At 46.2% G+C, this 21,252-nt stretch overlaps 1 protein-coding gene across 3 annotated transcripts in view; it reads right to left on the bottom strand.

Moving 5' to 3' along the window:
• agfg1a (ArfGAP with FG repeats 1a) overlaps positions 1–21,252 on the bottom strand; it is a 31,964-nt gene that overhangs the window by 2,434 nt on the left and 8,278 nt on the right. The window contains exons 2-10 of one of the 3 annotated variants that reach the window (XM_042708676.1): positions 15,865–15,958; positions 11,203–11,318; positions 10,650–10,812; positions 10,139–10,295; positions 9,360–9,455; positions 5,292–5,492; positions 3,526–3,697; positions 3,041–3,120; positions 2,823–2,924 (exon numbers count right to left, since the gene is read on the bottom strand). In XM_042708676.1, coding sequence (XP_042564610.1) covers positions 2,823–2,924; positions 3,041–3,120; positions 3,526–3,697; positions 5,292–5,492; positions 9,360–9,455; positions 10,139–10,295; positions 10,650–10,812; positions 11,203–11,318; positions 15,865–15,958 — 1,181 coding nt within the window. Of the gene's footprint in view, positions 1–2,822; positions 2,925–3,040; positions 3,121–3,525; positions 3,698–5,291; positions 5,493–9,359; positions 9,459–10,138; positions 10,296–10,649; positions 10,813–11,202; positions 11,319–15,864; positions 15,959–21,252 lie in introns of all 3 variants that reach the window. The other 2 variants (XM_031573170.2, XM_031573171.2) reach the window with 2 other exon arrangements.

The following is a 21,252-nucleotide window of genomic DNA, read 5'->3' as shown; positions in this document are numbered from 1 at the left end:
AATGAGTTGGATGGGGGCTCAGCTAAAGCCACGTATACTGATTCCCCCATCTGACAATACTTTCACAGATACAAATTTGAAAAAATTGTGGTTTGTGGAAAAAAAGATTTCCTTTGGTCGCCAATACTATTTCAACCAAAATGGGTGGTCTTACAACATTTTGACTCACTAGCAGGATGTCTGGTTCCTTTCCAATCAAACCCACAAGCAGAACACCCCCAACAGTTGGAGTGGGGTTGTGAGAGTCAAATAAAGACTTCCGAGACCCCTGATGTCCCGGGTCCAAACAGTCTTTATATGACCCTAAAGTTGGGACACCCTTGACAAACACCATAACTCATTCAGTATTTCTTAGATGAAATAAAGCTGACTTGGACGGGGAAGGCCTGTCCCTGGTGCAACACTCCCACTCTGACAGGCATCTCTACTCCTACAAGCATCTGCTCAAATGGACAGGTACCAGCAGCCAACATTAGACCGTTATATCTGATCTGGGAACAGTTAGTTTATTCATTTATCTACCGTCAAATCCTCTCTCTGCACGTTTATTATAAACTTTAACAGGCACCGACTCCCACATCAGAGGATAAAGGTAGAATGTGTGGATTTAGGATCTCAAAGGCACTACAGGGTAAAACTCACAACTGCCAAGGGCTGAGGAGACACAGAGGGTAAAACAGAGAATAAATGAGGTGATGAGAATTGGAGACAGAGACAGAGAGAGAGAGAGAGAGAGAGAGAGGTAAGGAGACCCACATAAAGGAGTTAACTGCATGGCCTGCACAGGAGATGTGTGTGGCCAGGACAGAGGGGCAGGATGGTGCTGTGGTAGCACTAAGTTGAGAGGTGCGCTGTCTAAAGGGTTTGGCCAGTGCATCATGGAACATGAGTTCCAGCAGGCTCTAGAAATGCACTAGCACAGGCTAACTGTACGAGACAGAGGTTGAGTTAGTTAGTTAGAGAGAGGAGAGAGTGAGCAAAGAGAGAGAGAGAAGGAGGTAAAGAGAAGGGGGCTGGGGGGGGGGGGGGATTGATAGATCAGTAGATAGAGAAAGAAACCTACCAAAATAAGCAGGTGGGAAACACTGCCCCTGTAGGGCTCCTAAGAAGCCTGACCAGCATGGCAACAAACAAACAGAGCCATGAGTGTGTCTTACCCTTCCTTACTCTCACACACGCACACACACACACACACACACACACACGCACGCACGCACACACACACACACACACACACACACACACACCGGAAACACGCACACACACACACGCACACACACACACACCGGAAACACGCACACACACGCACACACACGCACGCACACACACACCGGAAAAACGCACACACACACACACGCACACACACACACACACCGGAAACACGCACCACGCCACTCAAGGTTAGAGCTAAACCAGCTCCCAAAATTGGTAATAAATGCACCCAAGTCCAAGGGTTGTCTGCATGGCCATGTGCTAAACATCCAAACACATTCATATTTAAACATTACATTGTGGCAGTATCATAATCTCACTACACAACAATAATAGCATTTTACGAAATTACCATACAATTCATGTTATGCAGGATATCTGATATTATCTGTCCTGAAATGACAAGATTTTCGTGGTCTCCTGAAACTTTGTTTTGTAATGCCAGCAATGTTGAGAGAGAGAGAGAGAGAGAGAGAGATGTGTGTGTGTGTATTCCTGTCACATTTGGCCTCATTCTGTAAATGCATTTACATGACTGTGTGTTTCATGTGTGTGCTGAATAATCCATGAGATGAAACAGGGAATCTCAACACCAGAGTATACTTCTTTAGACTGCTTTAGAGTATACTATACACCAGAGTATACTTCTTTAGACTGCTTTAGAGTATACTATAAACCAGAGTATACTTCTTTAGACTGCTTTAGAGTATACTATACACCAGAGTATACTTCTTTAGACTGCTGACTGCTTTACTGGGCAAACTGACTGACTCCGTAAACTGACTTTTAGCCAGTGGTTTGCCGTGCTTTAACCCTCCTATTATGTTTGTGGTCAATTTGACCCCATTCAATGTTTAACGTCTCTAAATAAATGTTTGACATCATTTTTTTTGCTTCATATTTAATGACTTTTCCTAATTTAATGGGGACAACTGGGTAAAGACAAAATTAACATGATGATATGTTTTCAATGTCCTGTACACATACTTTACGCATAGGTGTTGTTTGGGGTCAATTTGACCCCAGGCTGTTTTAATTGTATAAAATATACAAGAAATATCAACTTTTTTCATCACATTGTTACTTTTCTTGATAAAAGAAATAGTTTTTTACTCCAAATGTTATAGATAGCAACAATATGTACTTAGAAATAATATGAAGCCATAAAAACACCAGAAGGATATCTCTTTCCAATTTTAGGTCAATCAGTGAGATTTTATGGGGATCTGCATATTTCTCCATAGTCGCGTAACACGTATTCTGGATGTATAAAGAGGGTGGGTGGGGGTATTGTTTTATTTTTAAGGGCTATTTAGGTAGTCAACAAACAAACCTAAAGTACCTGACACAAAAACTTGGGTAAAAAAAAAGAATTATAATAATTTTTTGGAGGTTTAAATTGCTGGGGTCAAATTGACCCCAAGCATAATAGATGTGGGTAAAATTTGAACATAATAGGAGGGTTAATACGGGTTAAAAGGATCTTACTGTTTTGATGCAAAAAAAAAGCAAACAAACAATAAAAACCACGTACAATTCCAAAAATATTATTAAGTAGGCGGCCAGAAACATTTGTGATTGGGTCTTAGTTCTGTAAGCTCCACCCTCACCTGCTGCGGCCACAGCTGCTGCTCTGCCATTGGTCTGAAACGGGTTAGTAGTGGTCACTGCTGGGGCCGCTGAGGCAACAAAAGGGTTTGTTGAAGGGCCCACTGGCACCAGGAAAAAACAAACAAACAAACAATCAACAACACAGAACAGAAAAATGAAGTGAGTTGTAGTGAAGACAGTGGCACCACAAGAGCTTCAGAACTTCATCAGAACCTACCTCCAAAGCCCTGAGGCATGCTGGGTAGTCCTTGCTGTGTCTGTGCTGAGGACACACCAGTCACAGCACCAAACATGGTTCTGAGAGACACACACACACACACACACACACACACACACACACACACACACACACACACACACACACACACACACACACACACACACACACACACACACACACAAACACAGAGAGAGAGACAGTGAGACACAGAGAGAGAGAGAGAGAGTGAGTGAGTGAGTCCTGAGAAGGTCATAGTCTGCTGATTTTAAAAACAGCTGAAAGTGAGCCAAACACAACAGATGGCAGTAAGAAAAGACTACGGGTTGCAAGGGGGCGTCGACAAGAAAGTCAAGGGAAGGATATTAGGCAAGCAAGCATTAAAGATATTCAGAAGAGCTGATAAACACAGACGGACAAACTGATGGACAGACAGATAGACCGACAGGCAGGCAAACAGATATTTGGACAGAGTAGTGTCTCACTCCTGCGCCGTGCTGCTGGTGTTGTAGCCGCTGGTGGGGGGAGTACTGAAGACGTTGTCCAGCTCGGCCAAGGCGGCGTAGCGGTCCCCCCTCATGGAGCCACTGGGGGCCGGCGGGGGCCCCACGCCTGCTGAGGGGGGTGCAGAGCTCACCCCGCTCGGGACGGCGCCCCCTGTAGCGCAGACACACAGACACAAGAGTGGGGGTGAGTGGGGGAGTGAAAGGGTCTTTATGGCGTTACACCATCGACATGAAGGTGGATAGCTCTTCTAAAGACTAATGACCTAAGGCATTAATACTGATTCATAGTCATGCTCTTTTGACTACTGAATGCTCCATGCATGTCATGATCACTAACGCTTCCCATGTGGCTCCTGCCAGTGCCTTTCATACTGGTTCACCCTGAGGCCTGTTTGACACGACTTCATGGAGCAACTCTTTACTGCTCCCTCCCCTGGCCTGACATTTATGGTTGCAGAAGTCCATTGCATTTGCCTTACACCTTTTCCCAAACAAACAACTGAAGTTCAAAAGTAACTATTACAATATACTTCAGCACCCTCCAAAGACATCGGGCCAATTTTACAAAGAGGGTTTTTCTCTTAGACACATCTAACGGCTAGTCGCAAGATACAAATCATGAAGGGTGATTATCCAAGAGGCGTTTAAATGTTAGTCTTCTGGGATGAAATGACAATGGAAAAGTTTCGATGTTTGTGAGACCTTGTTTGATGGTGTCTAATGCCGTTGTCTGGGCAGTTGGCAAAAGGGATGTATTAGGAATACTGGTGTTCGCTCAAGAGGAGATAGAACAATGGAGTTTATAGGGAACCAGGCAGACGATGCAGACTGGTGTGTGTGTGTGTGTGTGTGTGTGTGTGTGTGTGTGTGTGTGTGTGCATAAAAACAGATGTGATGCCTCCTGGCGGAGCACACCCTCTAGGACCACAGAGGGACAGAGCGCTGAGCTGAGCTGAGCTGAACCATTTGCCTTTCTGTAAATGTGGTGGCACTGACTGGAAATGGTGGCGGCTCACAAAAAGAACCTTGCTCTGTAAGGGGAGCACCTACCAAAACTGCTTACTGCGTCCAAGCTACCGTAGTGAAATATTCTGTGTGTTAATATCATCTCAAACAAAAAGGTTGTGGCACCAGGTCACCCAGGCAATTCCCATGGAAGACTGGCAGGGCCCTCCACATCTGAGAAAACTATGACAAGTATGACCAAAACATTGAAGCTACAATTGACCTTTGAACTGACATCTACTACTGTGCTATTGTTTCAAGCTTCCTGGTATTCAGACATTGAAGCAGAAGTTGCTATAATTATTCATCAATTACATTTAGAAAGAATATATATATTTATATATCTATAAAGTATATATATATGGCTCAGATTTCTGTTGTTAAAGTGTCCCACAGGAATCCTACCCTAGACTCAAAGCCCCACCTTATATTGATGCAGCACCCATTTTTCAATCCTTCCTCACCCCCTAGTGGTGATATTGATAATGGCCACCTTCAGGGTAGAGCTGCATCTACTGTTCAACCCCTATGTGTTTCTGCTTTTCCAACCCCTATACCCGTTTTGCTGCAGATCCTACCTGTGTGTTGAGTAAGCGGCTCAGAGGGCAGCCCAGCTCTGGGTGGGACCCGGCGCTAAACCACCCCCAGACCCTGCCCAGAGCCAGCTGCCCACTGAGGTGCCCACTCTCTGCCTCTGCCACACACAGGGGATGCTTCCAGTAGCTCTGGCGTGGGCATACCTGACTCAGACTGGGCCGAGTTAAAGATGCTGTCCACGTCTGCCAGGGCGGCATATTTATCGGCGGGCACGCTAGCGCCGTCTACTCTGCCTGCGCCTGCCGACGTGCCTCGCTGGCCCATCGCTCCAAAGTCCGCACTACAGGATTTGGGGAAGTTGTCAAAATTTGCAAAATTGTCGTTAGCTAGTCCCGAGGAGGCTCCTGCGTGAGAGAGGGGAAAAAAACCAAGAGGAGAGAATAAAGAAAATAAACTCTGAGAGGGGAAGAAAAGATCTAGAAACCATAATTGGGCAAGAATGGAGCACCATGTGTGTGTTTTAACGTGTGTGTGTGTGTCCTTCATATCGGAGTGCTCTGGATGGCTGCTGCTAAATATAGGGAACCTGATTCTGTAGGATGGTGAGACAGGTGCGACACACACACACACACACACACACACACACACACACACACACACACGCAAACACACGACAGACACACACAGACACACACAGACACACCACAGACACACCAACACACACCACACGCACACGCAAACACACGACAGACGCACACACACACACACACACACACACACACGAAGAGGAGCCTGTTTTAAGCAAAGAATGATGGTGCACTTGGTACGCATGGCCTTTTCACTGTGTAGTGTTACACAGCTCCTACTAGGGAACTAGAGTAATGAGGCCAGAGAAGAGACCGGAAGATGGGGGACGTGTGTGTGTGTGTGTGTGTGTGTGTGTGTGTGTGTGTGTGGTGTGAGAAGGAGACAGACAGAAAGGAAGCGAGAGTGGGAGAGTGTGTGTGAGGGCAAGTAGATTACTAATACAGAAAATGGGCCCAACGTCTGCGTGTGTGAATGTGTGAGATTAAGACAGAAAGAGAGACTGAGGGCCTCATTTACTAACATTGCGACCGCAGCGCAATCAGTGCCTTTGCCAAACCTCATATAGCGCACTGTATTTTGCATCATATTTATCAAACAGGAACCTCGTTGCGTAAATCAGCGCCTAACCCCGCCCATTAGTGTTAATAGCGCGCAGCTAAAATAGGGAAGAAAGAGCCTGCGTGTTCCTGCCACCATGGATGATGAGTTAAAATTAGAATTACAGCTTTTGGTTAACGAGGTTGCAGCAAACTAACCCGGCTAAATATAGAAACTCATACATATTTCTCCGTTTAGCCCTTCCGTCCGCACTAAAAGTTGTGATCACTTTGAATTCAATTTCTTTTATTGGTGAGCTGATTTTGGGAAATTAAACTTTTCAGCGAACATTGACTTTCTGGATATGCTATGGTTACCCCTCAGGGTGCCTGTGCAGCTTCATATTAACGAGTTTATGTTCACAAGTTCATATTCACACATATTAACAGTTAACAGAGTTAATCACACAACTGCAAACTGTTAAGATGGTTCCCTAAGCGGTTTTATGTTTTTGCCCGCAGAAATTACGCCTGAAATGGGCGCAATCCTGTCAGTAAATGAGGCCCTGAGTGTGTTTCCTAACCCGTCTTTCCAATGACTAGAACAGCACTCTGTGTGTGTGTGAGTGCACAATGTTGCTCAGAATGTTAACCAGCATGGCCTCTTTCAGTCACTGGAAGAGCACCCTCCCTCTACTCTTCATATTCAGAGGGGTTGATACGGTTGCACGTACAACTGTGCAGAAGTGTCATCACCACTGAACCGTAAAGGTATTGGCTCCACAGAGATGAGTCATGTGGCTTATCTCTTGTGCTAGTTAATGCTGAGGCTGTGTAGTCGTGTCAATATCTTTGAGGTGGGGCAGAGTGTAAAGTGAGATTCCACAGCCCAAGTGAGCTCACTGCTTATAGGGCAGAGGTCATATGCGGGTTACTTCCTGTCTAGAAGAGCAAGGTGGGCTTAAGGGTTTAGCTATAATATAATATAATATATATATATACACACATACATACTGTATAGAAACAAATAATGTCCACACACAGACCTCTAGTATGGAGAATATGGGCTCTTGTGTGCGTGGGTGTGCGTGTGTGTGTGTGTGTGTGTGAGAGACAAATGCTGGAGGAAACACAAAGACAGCACCACCACACACACCAACCAAATACACACAGACACACAAAATGGGACTCAAACACAACCACAAACTGGCCACAATTCATACACATACATTTGGACTGATCCACCCATCCACTCACACACCCATTTTAACCCATTTCAAGACACACACACACACACTTTGATTGACTGCAACACACACACACACACGCTTCGACTGACAGCAACACACACAGAAACATACATAGATACAGATGCACACACACACACACACACACACACACTTTGACTGACCTATTTCAAGACACCCACAAACAAACACACACACACACTTCAACTGACTGCAACACACACACACACACACACACACACACACACACACACGGTGAGACTTACTGTGTGTGGGCAGTGGGGGCAGTGGGGAGCAGAACTCCCCCACACTGCGGCTGGATGGGAGAACACTGAGGGCTGCAGCCCAGTGGGCCACACACACGACGCGCGCACACAACGCAGCGCAACAGACAGACAGAACAGAAAGAAAGAAAGAAGGAGAAGAAAAAAAACAGGAAGAATGAAATGCAGTTATTAACAAACAGAGAAGTGTGTGGGGGGGGGCAAAGCAAGCGTCACTGACGTCCCGTGGCCAAGCAAAGCAGTGATGATGACTCAGCCAAACATCAGCAAATCACAACTGAACTCTGATTGCCAACATAGCATGGAAACAGCTGGGCAACTTTGACTGCCTCTTCTCTATCCAGCTACCACAACAGCTCACTAAGTAAAAGGTCAGCTAGTACTTCATTGGATTAGCTCGAATTCAGTGAAAATAATTCATTTTATATTCTAATTGTTAATTCATTATATATTCTAATTGCGTGAGTTGAACGCAGTTTAGCATCAGGGCACCTCCAGATGCACCAATCTTGGAGTCCAGCAGGGGGAAGCAGTGAGTATGATAGGAGGGCAATTTCCCCTCTAGGGACCAAATGACCTGGCCTCACCCTTCACAGCAGGGTAGTCAGGCCTCGGGAGATACAAGTCTGACCTCAACAGGACCCAGGAGATATAGGTCTGACCTCAACAAGACCCAGGAGATACAAGACTGACCTCAACAAGACCCAGGAGATACAAGTCTGACCTCAACAGGACCCAGGAGAGCCTGGCATGGCTTCCCATACAGTAAATGTGCACTTGTCTCCAATGGGCATTCAATTTGATTTAATTTATTTATATAGCTTGACTGAGAACCTGTGGCTCTAACTAACTAACAGTACATTCAAATATAAACTAATCCCTACAAGCAGTGTTCTCTTGAGGACCCTGGGCAATCCACTTAAAAGAACCCAGCTGGGTCGAAAAATAATATATATATATATATATATATATATATATATATATATAGATAGATAGATAGATAGATAGATAGATAGATAAGTAATGTTACTGTTTTGTTGGAGAAATAAACAAGCCAAAGAGAAATAGCTGTGAGATGTGAGAACAGAGTGGAGGAGGGGGGGAGGAAGAGAGTGAAAGCTGGCATGACCACGACCATGACCATGACCAAACCTTATGTGCTGCAAAACCTGACAGGGTTGATCAAGGAAAAATACAAAACACAAATACAACCCTCCCAGGGTTGATCAGGGAACACTTCAAACACACACACAAATACACCCCCCCACCCTAACACACACACACACACACACACACACACACACACACACACACACACACACACACACAAACACTGCTACATTATAACACTTTGCAAAACACATAGATCCAATCACAAATATATCAGTGCACACACCGAAACACACTCACATCAAAACTCCACCCCACAACACCACAGACCACAGAGGATGATAAAATCGACTCAATGGTGAAAATGAGAATGTGAAAATGAAACCTTGAGGTAGTAAGGTCTGTATAGTGTGTGTGTACGTTGCGCGTGTGCTTGTACATGTACGTGTGTGTTTGTACATGTGTGTGTGTGTGTGTGTGTGTGTGTGTTTACGTGTGTGTGATACCTGCGGGTGGAGCAGATGGCAATGGAGCAGGCGCAGCAGCAGAACTCCCAAACGCATCAAAGTTGGCAAAGTCTGCGCTTGCGCTGGCATTCTGTGCTGCTGGAGGTCAGGAAGGGTCAACAGAACATACACAAACAAACAAACAAACAAACAGAGGGGGGATATGAATGATGGATGGTGACAGACTCTGATGAGCATGGACACAGAATAATGTGATAGTGGTCACAAGGTCAGACACGTGATGGCGACACCAACACCACAGAGATGGATCAGACTCAGACCACTCCAGCCCCATCCAGACTGGGAGATGGATCAGACTCAGACCACTCCAGCCCCATCCAGACTGGGAGAAGGATCAGACTCAGACTCAGACCACTCCAGCCCCATCAAGACTGGGAGATGGGGGCCAAAGAGCAAGAGCCAAACAAACTGCCTTTACCTCGTGACAGACCATCAACTCACATGTGGAGGTTAATATGCAAGGTCTTTCGTTTTGGTTTAGACACCTGTGTGTGTGTGTGTGTGTGTGTGTGTGTGTGTGTGTGTGTGTGTGTGTGTGTGTGTGTGTGTGTGTTTTTTCCACTACGAAAAAAATGATCTGCATAGTTTCTGTATAGGGCTACCAAGACCAATTTTACCAATAGATAGCATAGTGATGTGTGTCTGTTCATACACTTGTCACATAGCGCTAATTATAATATTAAAATGCTGTGTGTGTGTGTGTGTATGTGTGTGTGTGTGTGTGTGTGTATTGATGCCTGGATGGCTGTTGAAAGTACCTGGATGGCTGTTGAAATGTGCAAAGTTAGCAAAGTTTGCAGAGGAGGAGCTGGAAGCTTGAGAGGGCGGGGCTGCAAAGATGTCTCCACCCAGATCGCTGAGGAGGTCGAACTTCTCCTGATGAGACATATGCTGAGAACGGACCACCACTGGAGACTGAGAGAGAGAGAGAAGGGAATAAGAAAAAGGATGGCAAGATAGGAAGACAGAAAGAGAGAGAAAAAAGAGAAAAGGATGACAAAAAAGGATAAAAGATGAAGGAGTTGCAAGAGGAAGAGAGACAGAAGTAAGGGAAGGCAAGAGAAGGAATGTAATGGATGAGTGACGAAGGGAGGGAAGGGGACGCAGAGAAAGGCAAACGGAGAGAAGACATGAGAAAATGAAGAGACACTAGCTGGGTTTCCAATCGAATTACTCACACACCCACATTTACTCATTGACATACTCACACACACACAACCACCTGCACCCATATCACACACACACACACACACCCCCTCGCGCACACACCTGGCTGGGGGTGTTCTTGTTGAGGTGAAGGGCGGGGGCGGACTCCCCCAGTAGGGTCTTGAGTGGCCGCACCTCAGGCGTGCTGCTGGTGCTGCTGGCCGAGGAGCCGGAGATGGAGGCGTGCACTGAGGCCACCACCCGGGCCTGCTCTGGAGGGACGTACCTGAGACAGCACGCACACGCACACACGCGAAAACACACGTGTGAACACACACACACACACACACACACGTGTGAACACACACACACACACACACGCGAACACACACACACACACGCGTGTGAACACACACACACACACACACACACACACACACACACACACACATCAGGTCCTCCTATAGGACAACTCATGTATTACAGCACAGTACAGTGCTATCTGCTTTTGAACAACAATAACTTCTGCATGGAATTGTGCTTGTGCGCTGTCAGCTCTCCAACTGTTCTTTTTGTATATGTATATGTGTGTATATATATATGCGTGTGTGTGCGTGTGTGTGCGCGTGTGTGTGTGTGTGTGTGTGTATGTGTGACTGAGTATATACAAACTCACCATCTTTTCTTCTCGTACTTCTCTTGAAGAAACTCTTTCACTTTTTGTGGTTCTCGGAAGTCCGGGACGGAAGAAGTTCTGTCGTCATAGAGACCCAGCCAAATCGGTTTGCACACCTGCAAGACAAGCGGGATGATTGGAGTGGTCAGGGAAAAGCATCAGGCACGGTCGAGAAAGAGAAAGAGGAACAAACACAAAGACAAAGACAGACTCGCAGAGATAGGAGAACAAAAGAGAGCTCAACATATGTGCCATCAATCATTCATGCCCTCCGGTGTCTGGCACAGGCTGGGGGAGAGGCGGCGCCCGGAGCTACCGGCTTGGCACAAAAGGGGTTCTCTCTCTCTCTCTCTCTCTCTCTCTCTCTCTCTCTCTGTCTCGGCCCTGCTGCCGCTGAAGCCCTCCGACACCAGATAAAGAGCGGACTCCGAGCCAGCCTCCAGAGGCGGTCAGAGAGCAGCGGTGAGCAGAGGCCACTGATGGCATGCAGCTTTTGCTGAGCGTAAACATCTCCTCTCTCATCCGCCGTTTCCCAGACATCCCTTTCCTCTTCTTCTCATCGACTCCTCTTCGATCGCAGCCCTTGCCTCCCTCCTTCTCTTCCTGCCATCTTCCACACAGGCTCAATTTTCCACTCCTGTTGCCATTACAGTACTTAAATCTATTTGTTGTCCACCACACAACACCATCACTGAGGCACTCCTATGCGGCCAGCACAGATACATCTATTGTGTGTTTTACTTCCACATTGTGTATATCATTTCCACATTATTATTATGTTTTTATGTTAGCACAAACCTTTATCCAAAGTGACACATCACTATTAGTATGAATGACCCCTTGTTGTGGAGCCCGTGACCTTGGCCCCTCCCTACATCTGACAAGCTACAGGAACACACAGTGATCCACCATTGCTTCCCGAGATCCCTACTGAAGCTGGGAGACGTAGTTTCAGTGCTGAATGGCTTGCCATCCGCCACAAAGGCACTGGATGCAACACTGACCCTGGACCCTCGGGGTGTGAGTCAGGGGCCTGAGAGGACGAGACACCATTTACACCCCACCTGACCAGAGTCCATCTGAATGTGCATCCAATGAGGCGTTCTCCGCACGACTGGTGTACTGACGAACCTATGGGGCGGACAGCTCTGGACTGGCCAAACAAAACCACTCAGTAATGTGGAACCACCAGAGGAGGAAAAGGATGATCAGAGCCCCATTCAGGCTCCACATCCGTGCATTTGCACCATATACCAGGACGCTTACACAGCGCTCAGAGTCCTACAGGGTTTACTTGCACTGTGTGCATTGATGGACATTGTAGTTGATGCTGGTTTATGGTGTTGGTCTGGTGTGTGGCTGGGACACGTAGTTAACTGTGTTTGGAGTGGGAAGAGGTTTTTTGTCTGGTGCTTCACCATTCGCCATTGTACTGGAGGAAGGGGAAGGGGGAGGGGTTTAGCACATAGCAGCCAATGCAGTGGTAGAATTTGGCACATTCCAGAACATTCCTGGATTCCAAGGGAGCCCCTGACAAGGGAAAAAAAACAAACAAAAACATATGAAACACCTCACCGTCTCTCATTGAGGAAGGGAAGGGTGGTGGGGGGGGGGGGGATATGTGACAGAAAAAGTACAGCAGAGAAATGAGAGCAGGTGAAAGACACCAAGAGGAGAAAAAAGAAAAAGAAAGGTCAGAGAGAGAAGAGAGAATGAGAAAGGGAGAGTGAGAGATAACAGGAGATGGTGGAATGCACTTAGGGGCTGTCTTAAGTGCAGTACTGGTTTTCAGAAACAGACTTTCTGGAAGATTCCAGCCTGCTTTCAGAGCCAAACAGCCCCACCGCCTCCTACCACAACCAACCAGCACAATCCACAATTCACATAACCATGGCAACTACTCCTCCTCATGTCTCCTCTTCATTCCTCTCCTCTTTCTCATGTGTTCTTTGTCTCCTGTCACATGGTTCATATATCTGAGGGGCTCATATTCTGTTTCCCCCACTCTTTCACTCTTTTCCTCTCAGCATCCCATCCCACTTTCTACCTTCATCTCACTCTCGCTTCACTCTACTCTACCTCTTGACAGACACTGGATAAGCCCACACACAGCCAGACAACCTGGAAGTCTTCACAGATAAAACGCATAGAGTAGAGAATTCACATAAATATGCACAGGACAAACTCAGTTAATACATTACACACACACACACACACACACACACACACACACACACACACACACACACACACACACACACACACACACACACACACACACACACACACACACAGCCAAAATGAAATATGTGTGTGTGTGTGTGTGTCCAATATAGGCCTAAAAGGAAAGCAAGACCTCACAGAGCATGTGCATGTCCCTGCATACATGGAAAGCATGTGCAAACAAGGTGGCACTGATATGGATGCCACACACAGTGTTATCTCCCTCTGTGCAAGATCCTCACGAGATGGGCCGGTGTCTCACCCTCTCACGGCCGGTGTCTCACCCTCTCACGGGCCGGTGTGCACCTATTGAACCGTACCTCCAAAGCAAAATCAGAAATACCTTTTTACGCATCGTTGCTTATTTCTGCATAAATTGAGGCATAATGTTACATAGTAACTCTTGTGGCCTCCTGTTGGTGGCATAAAGTTAAGCAAGTCTGTTTCCACTAGCACTGCATAATGTCCCACTGGTGTAGTGTAAGATATGTGATGGATTGACGACCACAGTCTAAGTGATTCTTTGAAGACATCCAGATATGCGTAGCCACAGACCTAGCCTAAAGCCACATGAGAATGGCAGCACAAAGCTTTTCTGACGGTAATGGGCTGAAGACCGTTGGACACCTGCTAATACCGTTACTGTTACAGCCCTAACACATGGCTTCCTATTAATCTAGTGATGTCTGTTTGATTTGGCACACCTTCACATTGCACAAATACCATTTGAAGGAAATGGCATTTACAATTATTACAGTGAGATTCAGTGAAACGGTTCACATAAAGTTGCTGTAAGCAACATCATCTCTTGTGTGTCCCCTCTGTCAGACACACTGAAATAGGACAGTGTTGACTGGTTCAGAGTCAGGAGTTTTGTAACATTTCAGCTGAGAGTACCAGAGACACTTCTTTCCCCTAAAGAGCCTACTTTTGTGAGCGTACAAAAAAACATTTAAAAAAAAAAAAAAAAAAAAATAGGACAGTTTTAATGTCTGGGACTCATTTCAGCATAACAACATTAGTATCAAACATGTGGGACAAGTTCAGACATTACTAAATCATGCCAGAGAGAGAGAGAGAAAACTCCTTATCATTCCCCAGCTTGGGAGAGGGCAGAAACCTAATGTGTTTTAAATTCCTCTGTGTCCATCGGCCAAACTCATCTGGAGAACACACTGCAGGGAGTCTGTACACAACATTTACTGCCTGCCTGCCTACCTGCCTGCCTGTGTCCCAGTCTCCATGGCCACAGTGCTGGATTAGCACCTTTGAAACCGCCTGGAGGGAGCTCTTCACATTCCCTCCTTGAAACGTGGTTTCACTGGGAGTTCATCTCAAGCAGCATGAAGTGGTTTAGCGCTTCCCTTCATCTGATCACTGACAACTAGGCATTTAAATATGCATCAGCTTGGATAGATGGAGTCTCTCAAAAAGGTAAAAACACAAAATGACTGACAAATATATAAAAAAAAAAGTAGTGTGAGGTGCACACTCACTTTTTGTGTGTGACAGGGTGTCAAATGTCTCACGTCTCTCATTGCCAATTGCGTAGATTGATTGTGTGGTGATCAAATTCTGAGGACGTCATCAAACTCGGAATAATTATCTATTCAACTGTAACCACTTAGTTCCACAACTTGAATAGTTTGGGGTTTTTAGTACAATGTAGTTATTATGCCAATCACTACATATATCACCACAACATACCAAACCTAACCTTAAACACAACCCTATATAGTAACTCTAAATACATAATGTACCGGTGTGGGCTCAAGAGAGGTACCCTACACTAATTCATTAAAGGAGTGTGAAGTGTCAAGTTCTTAAAGCTAGTTTAAAAAGTCTCAACCAGGGTTCTTTCATCAGCTCGGATAAGGCAATCTCTATAGCAAGAGCAGGAGGGCATATTTACTGCATGAGTGAGATATGCATATTCATGGGAAACACTCGCTGTCCTCCGTGTCTTTACTGACGCACATCTGAGTCACAGAGACACTGGAGGACAAACATTCAGGGGAAAAACGCAATGAACTTTAGTCCCTGACATGCCATGACTGCACAACCTCATTGCAACCCACAGGCCATCCAGTCCATTAAGTCAGAACAAGATCGGAGATCATGCAGAACAACAAAACATCAAAAGCGCAGTGCATGTATCTCTATGGTCCTTTACCTTCTCTTCCTCCTCTAGCCCCCTCTTCCTCTCTTCATCCCCCCCATATACCTCTCCTCCCCTAGGCAGACATGTATTCCCCTTGCCCCCGTGTAACGTCACAGTTCACCCAGCGACAGGCAGCACTAATGAATGCTGTCAGAGTCCTGACCGACTGAACTGGGGCCTCTCTGCAGTGACCCGATTCCCCCCCGTACGGCTCCGGTCCAGACGTGGAGGCCCTGACCTCCGGCCTGACCTGGGGGGCCTGAGTGGCGGATGCCTACCTCGTTCCCGTGCTTCTGGAGAAACTCGATTTCCTGCTGCGCAAAGGTCGTCATGGAGATGGACTTCACTCTGTGAGGAGGGTTCAGCCCTCGTCTGTGGGTGGGGAGAGAGAGAGAGAGAAGAGAGAGGGTTGGAGGGGGTCATTTGTTTTCAGGAAAGTACGCATGCAGTACGCAATCATTAAACTGGGGTCTGTCTGTCTGTCTGTCTGTCTGTCTGTCTGTCTGTCTGTCTGTCTGTCTGTCTGTCTGTCTGTCTGTCTGTCTGTCTGTCTGTCTGTCTGTCTGTCTGTCTGTCTGTCTGTCTGTCTGTCTGTCTGTCTGTCTGTCTGTCTAAGAAAGGGGGCAAGAGAGAGAAATGCTGGGCTCTGGGCTTATTACACACAGATATGGGACAAGGACAGAGACAGACATCAGGGCTCCTCTGTGTGTGTGTGTGTGTGTGTGTGTGTGTGTGTGTGTGTGTATGTGTCTGTGTGTGTGCCCAAGCCTCATGAGTGTTCGTGTGCTCAGACTAGAATCTACAATATCTTGGCCATCGCTACGGTATGCAGAGCATTTCAGCGGGAAAGAATTTACAAGGGCTTACCTAACAACAACATGTGTGTGTGCACAAGAAAAGAAGTGTTCTATGAGGGCCATTTCCTTCCACCATTTACCCCTTCCTGATAAGAACTCCCATGGGGAAGAGGGAAGAGGTCTTATGCGTGAGTGAATGTGTGTGTGTGTGTGTGTGTGTGTGTGTAGTGTACAGAGTTGTGAAACCACACCCTTCCATTCCCCTTCCCCTCATCTCTCCCTCTCATCACTACCCTTCATGCATCCCCCTCTCCTGCATCCTTCAACTTTTCCTTGGACTCTCTCCATCAACCCTCTCTACCTCTCTCTCAACTTCACCCACCCACCCACCCTCCCTCCCTCTGTCAACATCACCCTCCCTTCCCCTCGCTCAACATCACCCTCCCTTCCTCTCTCTCAACCTCACCCTCCCTTCCTCTCTGTCAACATCACCCTCCCTTCCCCTCGCTCAACCTCACCCTCCCTTCCTCTCTCTCAACCTCACCCTCCCTTCCCCTCGCTCAACCTCACCCTCCCTTCCTCTCTCTCAACCTCACCCTCCCTTCCCTTCCCCTCTCTCAACCTCACCCTCCCTTCCCTTCCCCTCTCTCAACCTCACCCTCCCTTCCCCTCGCTCAACCTCACCCTCCCTTCCTCTCTCTCAACCTCACCCTCCCTTCCTCTCTCAACCTCACCCTCCATTTCTCCCTCTCTCAACCTCCCCCCTCCCTCCCCCTTTCTGTCAGATCCTGCCCAATTCCCAGCTGAGCCATCTCTTCAAGGCTTCAAAAACACAAGTAGGACATTTTATTTGGGTTGGCAAACATCTCATCACTCCTCTCTCTTCTCTCCCTCCCTCCTTCTCTCTCTGTGTCATACATACTGCAGTATAGCTGGCATGAGAACACCCTCTTGGCCATTAAGTCCTATCACTGTGCTAATCATAAGAAGGAGAGGAGTAGACATCTGAGACACGCTATTTATATATACACACACACACACACACACACACACACACACACACACACTTGATCAATCACAAGACTGTACAGGCACACATGCACACACACATACAGGCCAATAACAGTCATACATTTGTACGCAAACACAAGTTCAATCAAGTAACTTTGAGTATTGAAGAGAGATGGATTCCCTAAAGGACATGCGTTGACAAAGGACATTGCAATCGTTCACCCTACCTGTGACACGGATACAGTCTGTGTGTGTGTGTGTGTGTGTGTAGAAGCCTTATTACATTTGACCAAGCCCCTAAATAATTCAGAACACCGCTATGGGCGACTGAATTCAACAGTGATAGGGCTGAGGACCACTCACACACGCACATCCACCATCTGTGGAGGGAGAACTGAATTCAACATCGATAGGGCTGAGGACCACTCACACACACACACATCCACCATCTGTGGAGGGAGAACAGAGCTCACTGCTGATGCACAACACCTCAGGGCTAGAGACACCCCCCCCCCCCCACACACACACACACACACACACACACACACACACACACACCTCTGTATTCCTCTTCTCTGGTTATCACTACCTTAGGGGGTGCCACCATGCTGATAACACAGGCTCTTCAGTCTGGTCCAATGCATGAGTGAGTAAACCTCCTGCTTTAAAGAGAGGATGACAGCTTCCATTTGCAGCTTACAGGGTATGTGCATGTGTACAAGTGCATGCGTGTATGTGGATGCGTGTATGCATACATATGTGTGCGTATTAGGGGTACGTATACGTATCGATATCCGTTTTTAGCGTGTAAGATACGACTACATCGATGCGTGACGTCCCGTATCGGTATTAAAATGGCATAAACCGGTCTTTGCCCGATTTAAAAGTTATGAACCAGTTCACAAGCGTTTGTCTCTCCGTTAACTTGCTACGCAAAACACTAAACACTGGCTGACCTGTTGCATTTGATCTCAGTCAGAACAATGACAGCCTGTCATTGGCCAAAGCCCGCATAGCATAAACCAATCAGGCTGTATTCTCACAAATAACGCCAAGACCAGAGAATGACAGATTACAACTCCCAATCATTTAAACGGCCAATGCTATGCTAGCTACGCCATTCATTTCAATGGCCAATGCTATGCTAGCTACTTCAGCCAAGGAAGATACATCGTTGTTGATTGCGTGATTCTACAGACATCCTCGGATTTAAATCATTATAATAATAATAAATAGGAGAATATTTGTATCATTAACAACTATGTTCAACATTTATAGTCATGATTCCGAGACCGAGCCATCGTGATGTCCCAACATAAATAAAAGCACTATATTGTAACGTGCCGGCATAGTCGCCCCATAATGCCGTGCGGCGGGGGCATACTTTTCTCTATGTGATGCACTAGTGCTCAACGATGTTTTCTAACAATGTTCCTTACTGTTCTAATTGCATGTCGTTGTTCTGTCTTGGGACAGAGTTTATACAGGTGTGTGACGGTAGCACAGTCTGTTCGTGATAACTTTTACCAGGGCATAAAGCCCGTGTCATTTTGACATCGTGTTGTGTTTAGTGTTAATGAGTGAGAGGAATAAAAAGCCATAACAAATATTCCGCACTTCCGTGATCTGTTACAATATGAACACTGGAAATGGCAGTGAATAAATAAATAACCACTAAACTCAATCGCGTGGATATAGCCATTGTGGAATAGAATTTACATATCTACATTCTGTAACAGTACCTCCACCTCTGCCCTGGTGAAATTAGGTCTGGGTTTACTGGTGCTTGCTTTGAAATGATCAGTCAGACAAGTCAGACAAGTAAGAAAATGTTTCGAGAATGAGGTCCATTGTTTCCTCACAACTCAGTGGTTTCAATTATTGAACTGCATCGAATCGCATCGAATCGTACTGAATCGTTTTTTATCAACATGCATCTTTTCTTGTATCGTATCGTGCCCATGTATCGAGATACGAATCGGATCGTCTTTGTCATGAGAGATTTACACCCCTAGTGCGTATGCATCAAACTCATTGCCACCCATGGGCTGTCCAGCCTGTTCCTAGGCAGGGAATGTCCCTAACAGTCACAACAGCTCTGAGCCGGGGTGTGCCGGGGGGGGGGGGGGGGGGGGGGTGAGGGCATTCCCTGAGCTCATAGTGACTCTGGCTCGAGCAAACGTCGAGTGTCTGGAGAGATCTACGCCAAACACCGTCCCCAGCTCTTTAATCCCATCAGGGGACTTATCATGGACTCTTACTACCGCGGCCAGCAGCCGACTCAGACCACAGCTGGCCCTCGCCTAGCATGACTTCACTCAGGGATCCATCTGAAGTTACCTTATGATGATCATCATCTTTAACCCAGGGATTCATCTGAAGTTACCTTATGTTGATCATCATCTTTAACCCAGGGATTCATCTGAAGTTACCTTATGATGATCATCATCTTTAACCTAGGGATTCATCTGAAGTTACCTTATGTTAAATCATCTTTAACCCAGGGATTCATCTGAAGTTATCTTATGTTAAATCATCTTTAACCCAGGGATTCATCTGAAGTTACCTTATGTTGATCATCTTTAACCTAGGGATTCATCTGAAGTTACCTTATGTTAAATCATCTTTAACCCAGGGATTCATCTGAAGTTACCTTATGTTAAATCATCTTTAACCCAGGGATTCATCTGAAGTTACCTTATGATGATCATCTTAAACCAACATCATGGATAGAGCCAGAAATCGTAATCCCAATATTTACAGCCACAAGCTTGTTTGCGGCATTTTGACCCCCCAGTTGGAGTCAGTGGACCCCTGCCAAATCAGGGCTATGTCCTTCAGAGAATCAGAGGGCCCCTGTCAGGTTGGTATCCCCACACCTGAGCGACAGGTACACACAGGGAGAGATACCAGGAGGACACGTAACCTTCAGGACGGAGTCAAAATGACCGCACGCATCCGCTGGCTCAGCCGTGACGTGAAGCATGCACAGCTGCTGGCCAGGCGTTACCTGACACAACCTGCTGCCGAGGGAAAAGAAAATCTCTTACAAATGTTCCTGCTTCCTCTTATGCAATCAGAAAAGGATCTCATCCAGGATCTGAGCACACGAGACGAGAGTAAAACATTCCTTAGTGGTTTATCTCAAATGAGCAGTAGCCCAGGACTAAAGAGAGACAGACTAGCTAAATAGCCAAGGAGCTTTGTATAGACACCACTACCAAATGATTTCACACAGAAAGTCCACTATTGTGCCAATATCATTTAAATCTAGTCAGAGGACATAAACATTCAATTCAATTGTATTTATATAGCACCAAAACAATACAATTGTCTCAAGGCGCTTTAGAGAGCCCAAGGCCGGAAACCCTGTGACTGAGTTTCATTGTCATTTAAACTCACACGATCACGACTCTCACTGCCAGATGGGACAATCTAATGCCATATCAGGGGAATAGCCTAATGCAGGGCTGTATGTTAGGCTACACGCCGAAAACAGGTAGTCAATAATATTCTTCTTCATCCGAGCCCTGCATTAGGCTATTACCCTGATATGGCAATAGATTGTCATAGTAACGCACATTCTGAACTCTTACTAATGATATATATGTATAATGTTTTCTTAATACCACACCCTATTCCATGCCAGTAGCTTCTCAGCATGTTCAATAATGTCTCTTGTGTCATTATTACCATTGGTAGAAGGACATTACATATACTACCATCAAAGTGAAGCAATTTTGTGGTTGTTCCCACTATTGTTTGGCAAGACTCTGGCATCCTTCATGTTTTGTGCCACATCAGCTACTTCCTCCTTCCTCATGTGTCCTTATTGCATCAGAATTCATCAGAGTGCAT

This window comes from Clupea harengus, chromosome 9 (assembly GCF_900700415.2).
Source record: "Clupea harengus chromosome 9, Ch_v2.0.2, whole genome shotgun sequence".
NCBI classification, from domain to species: Eukaryota; Metazoa; Chordata; class Actinopteri; order Clupeiformes; family Clupeidae; genus Clupea; species Clupea harengus.
This window is presented reverse-complemented; position numbering and strand designations above follow the sequence as displayed.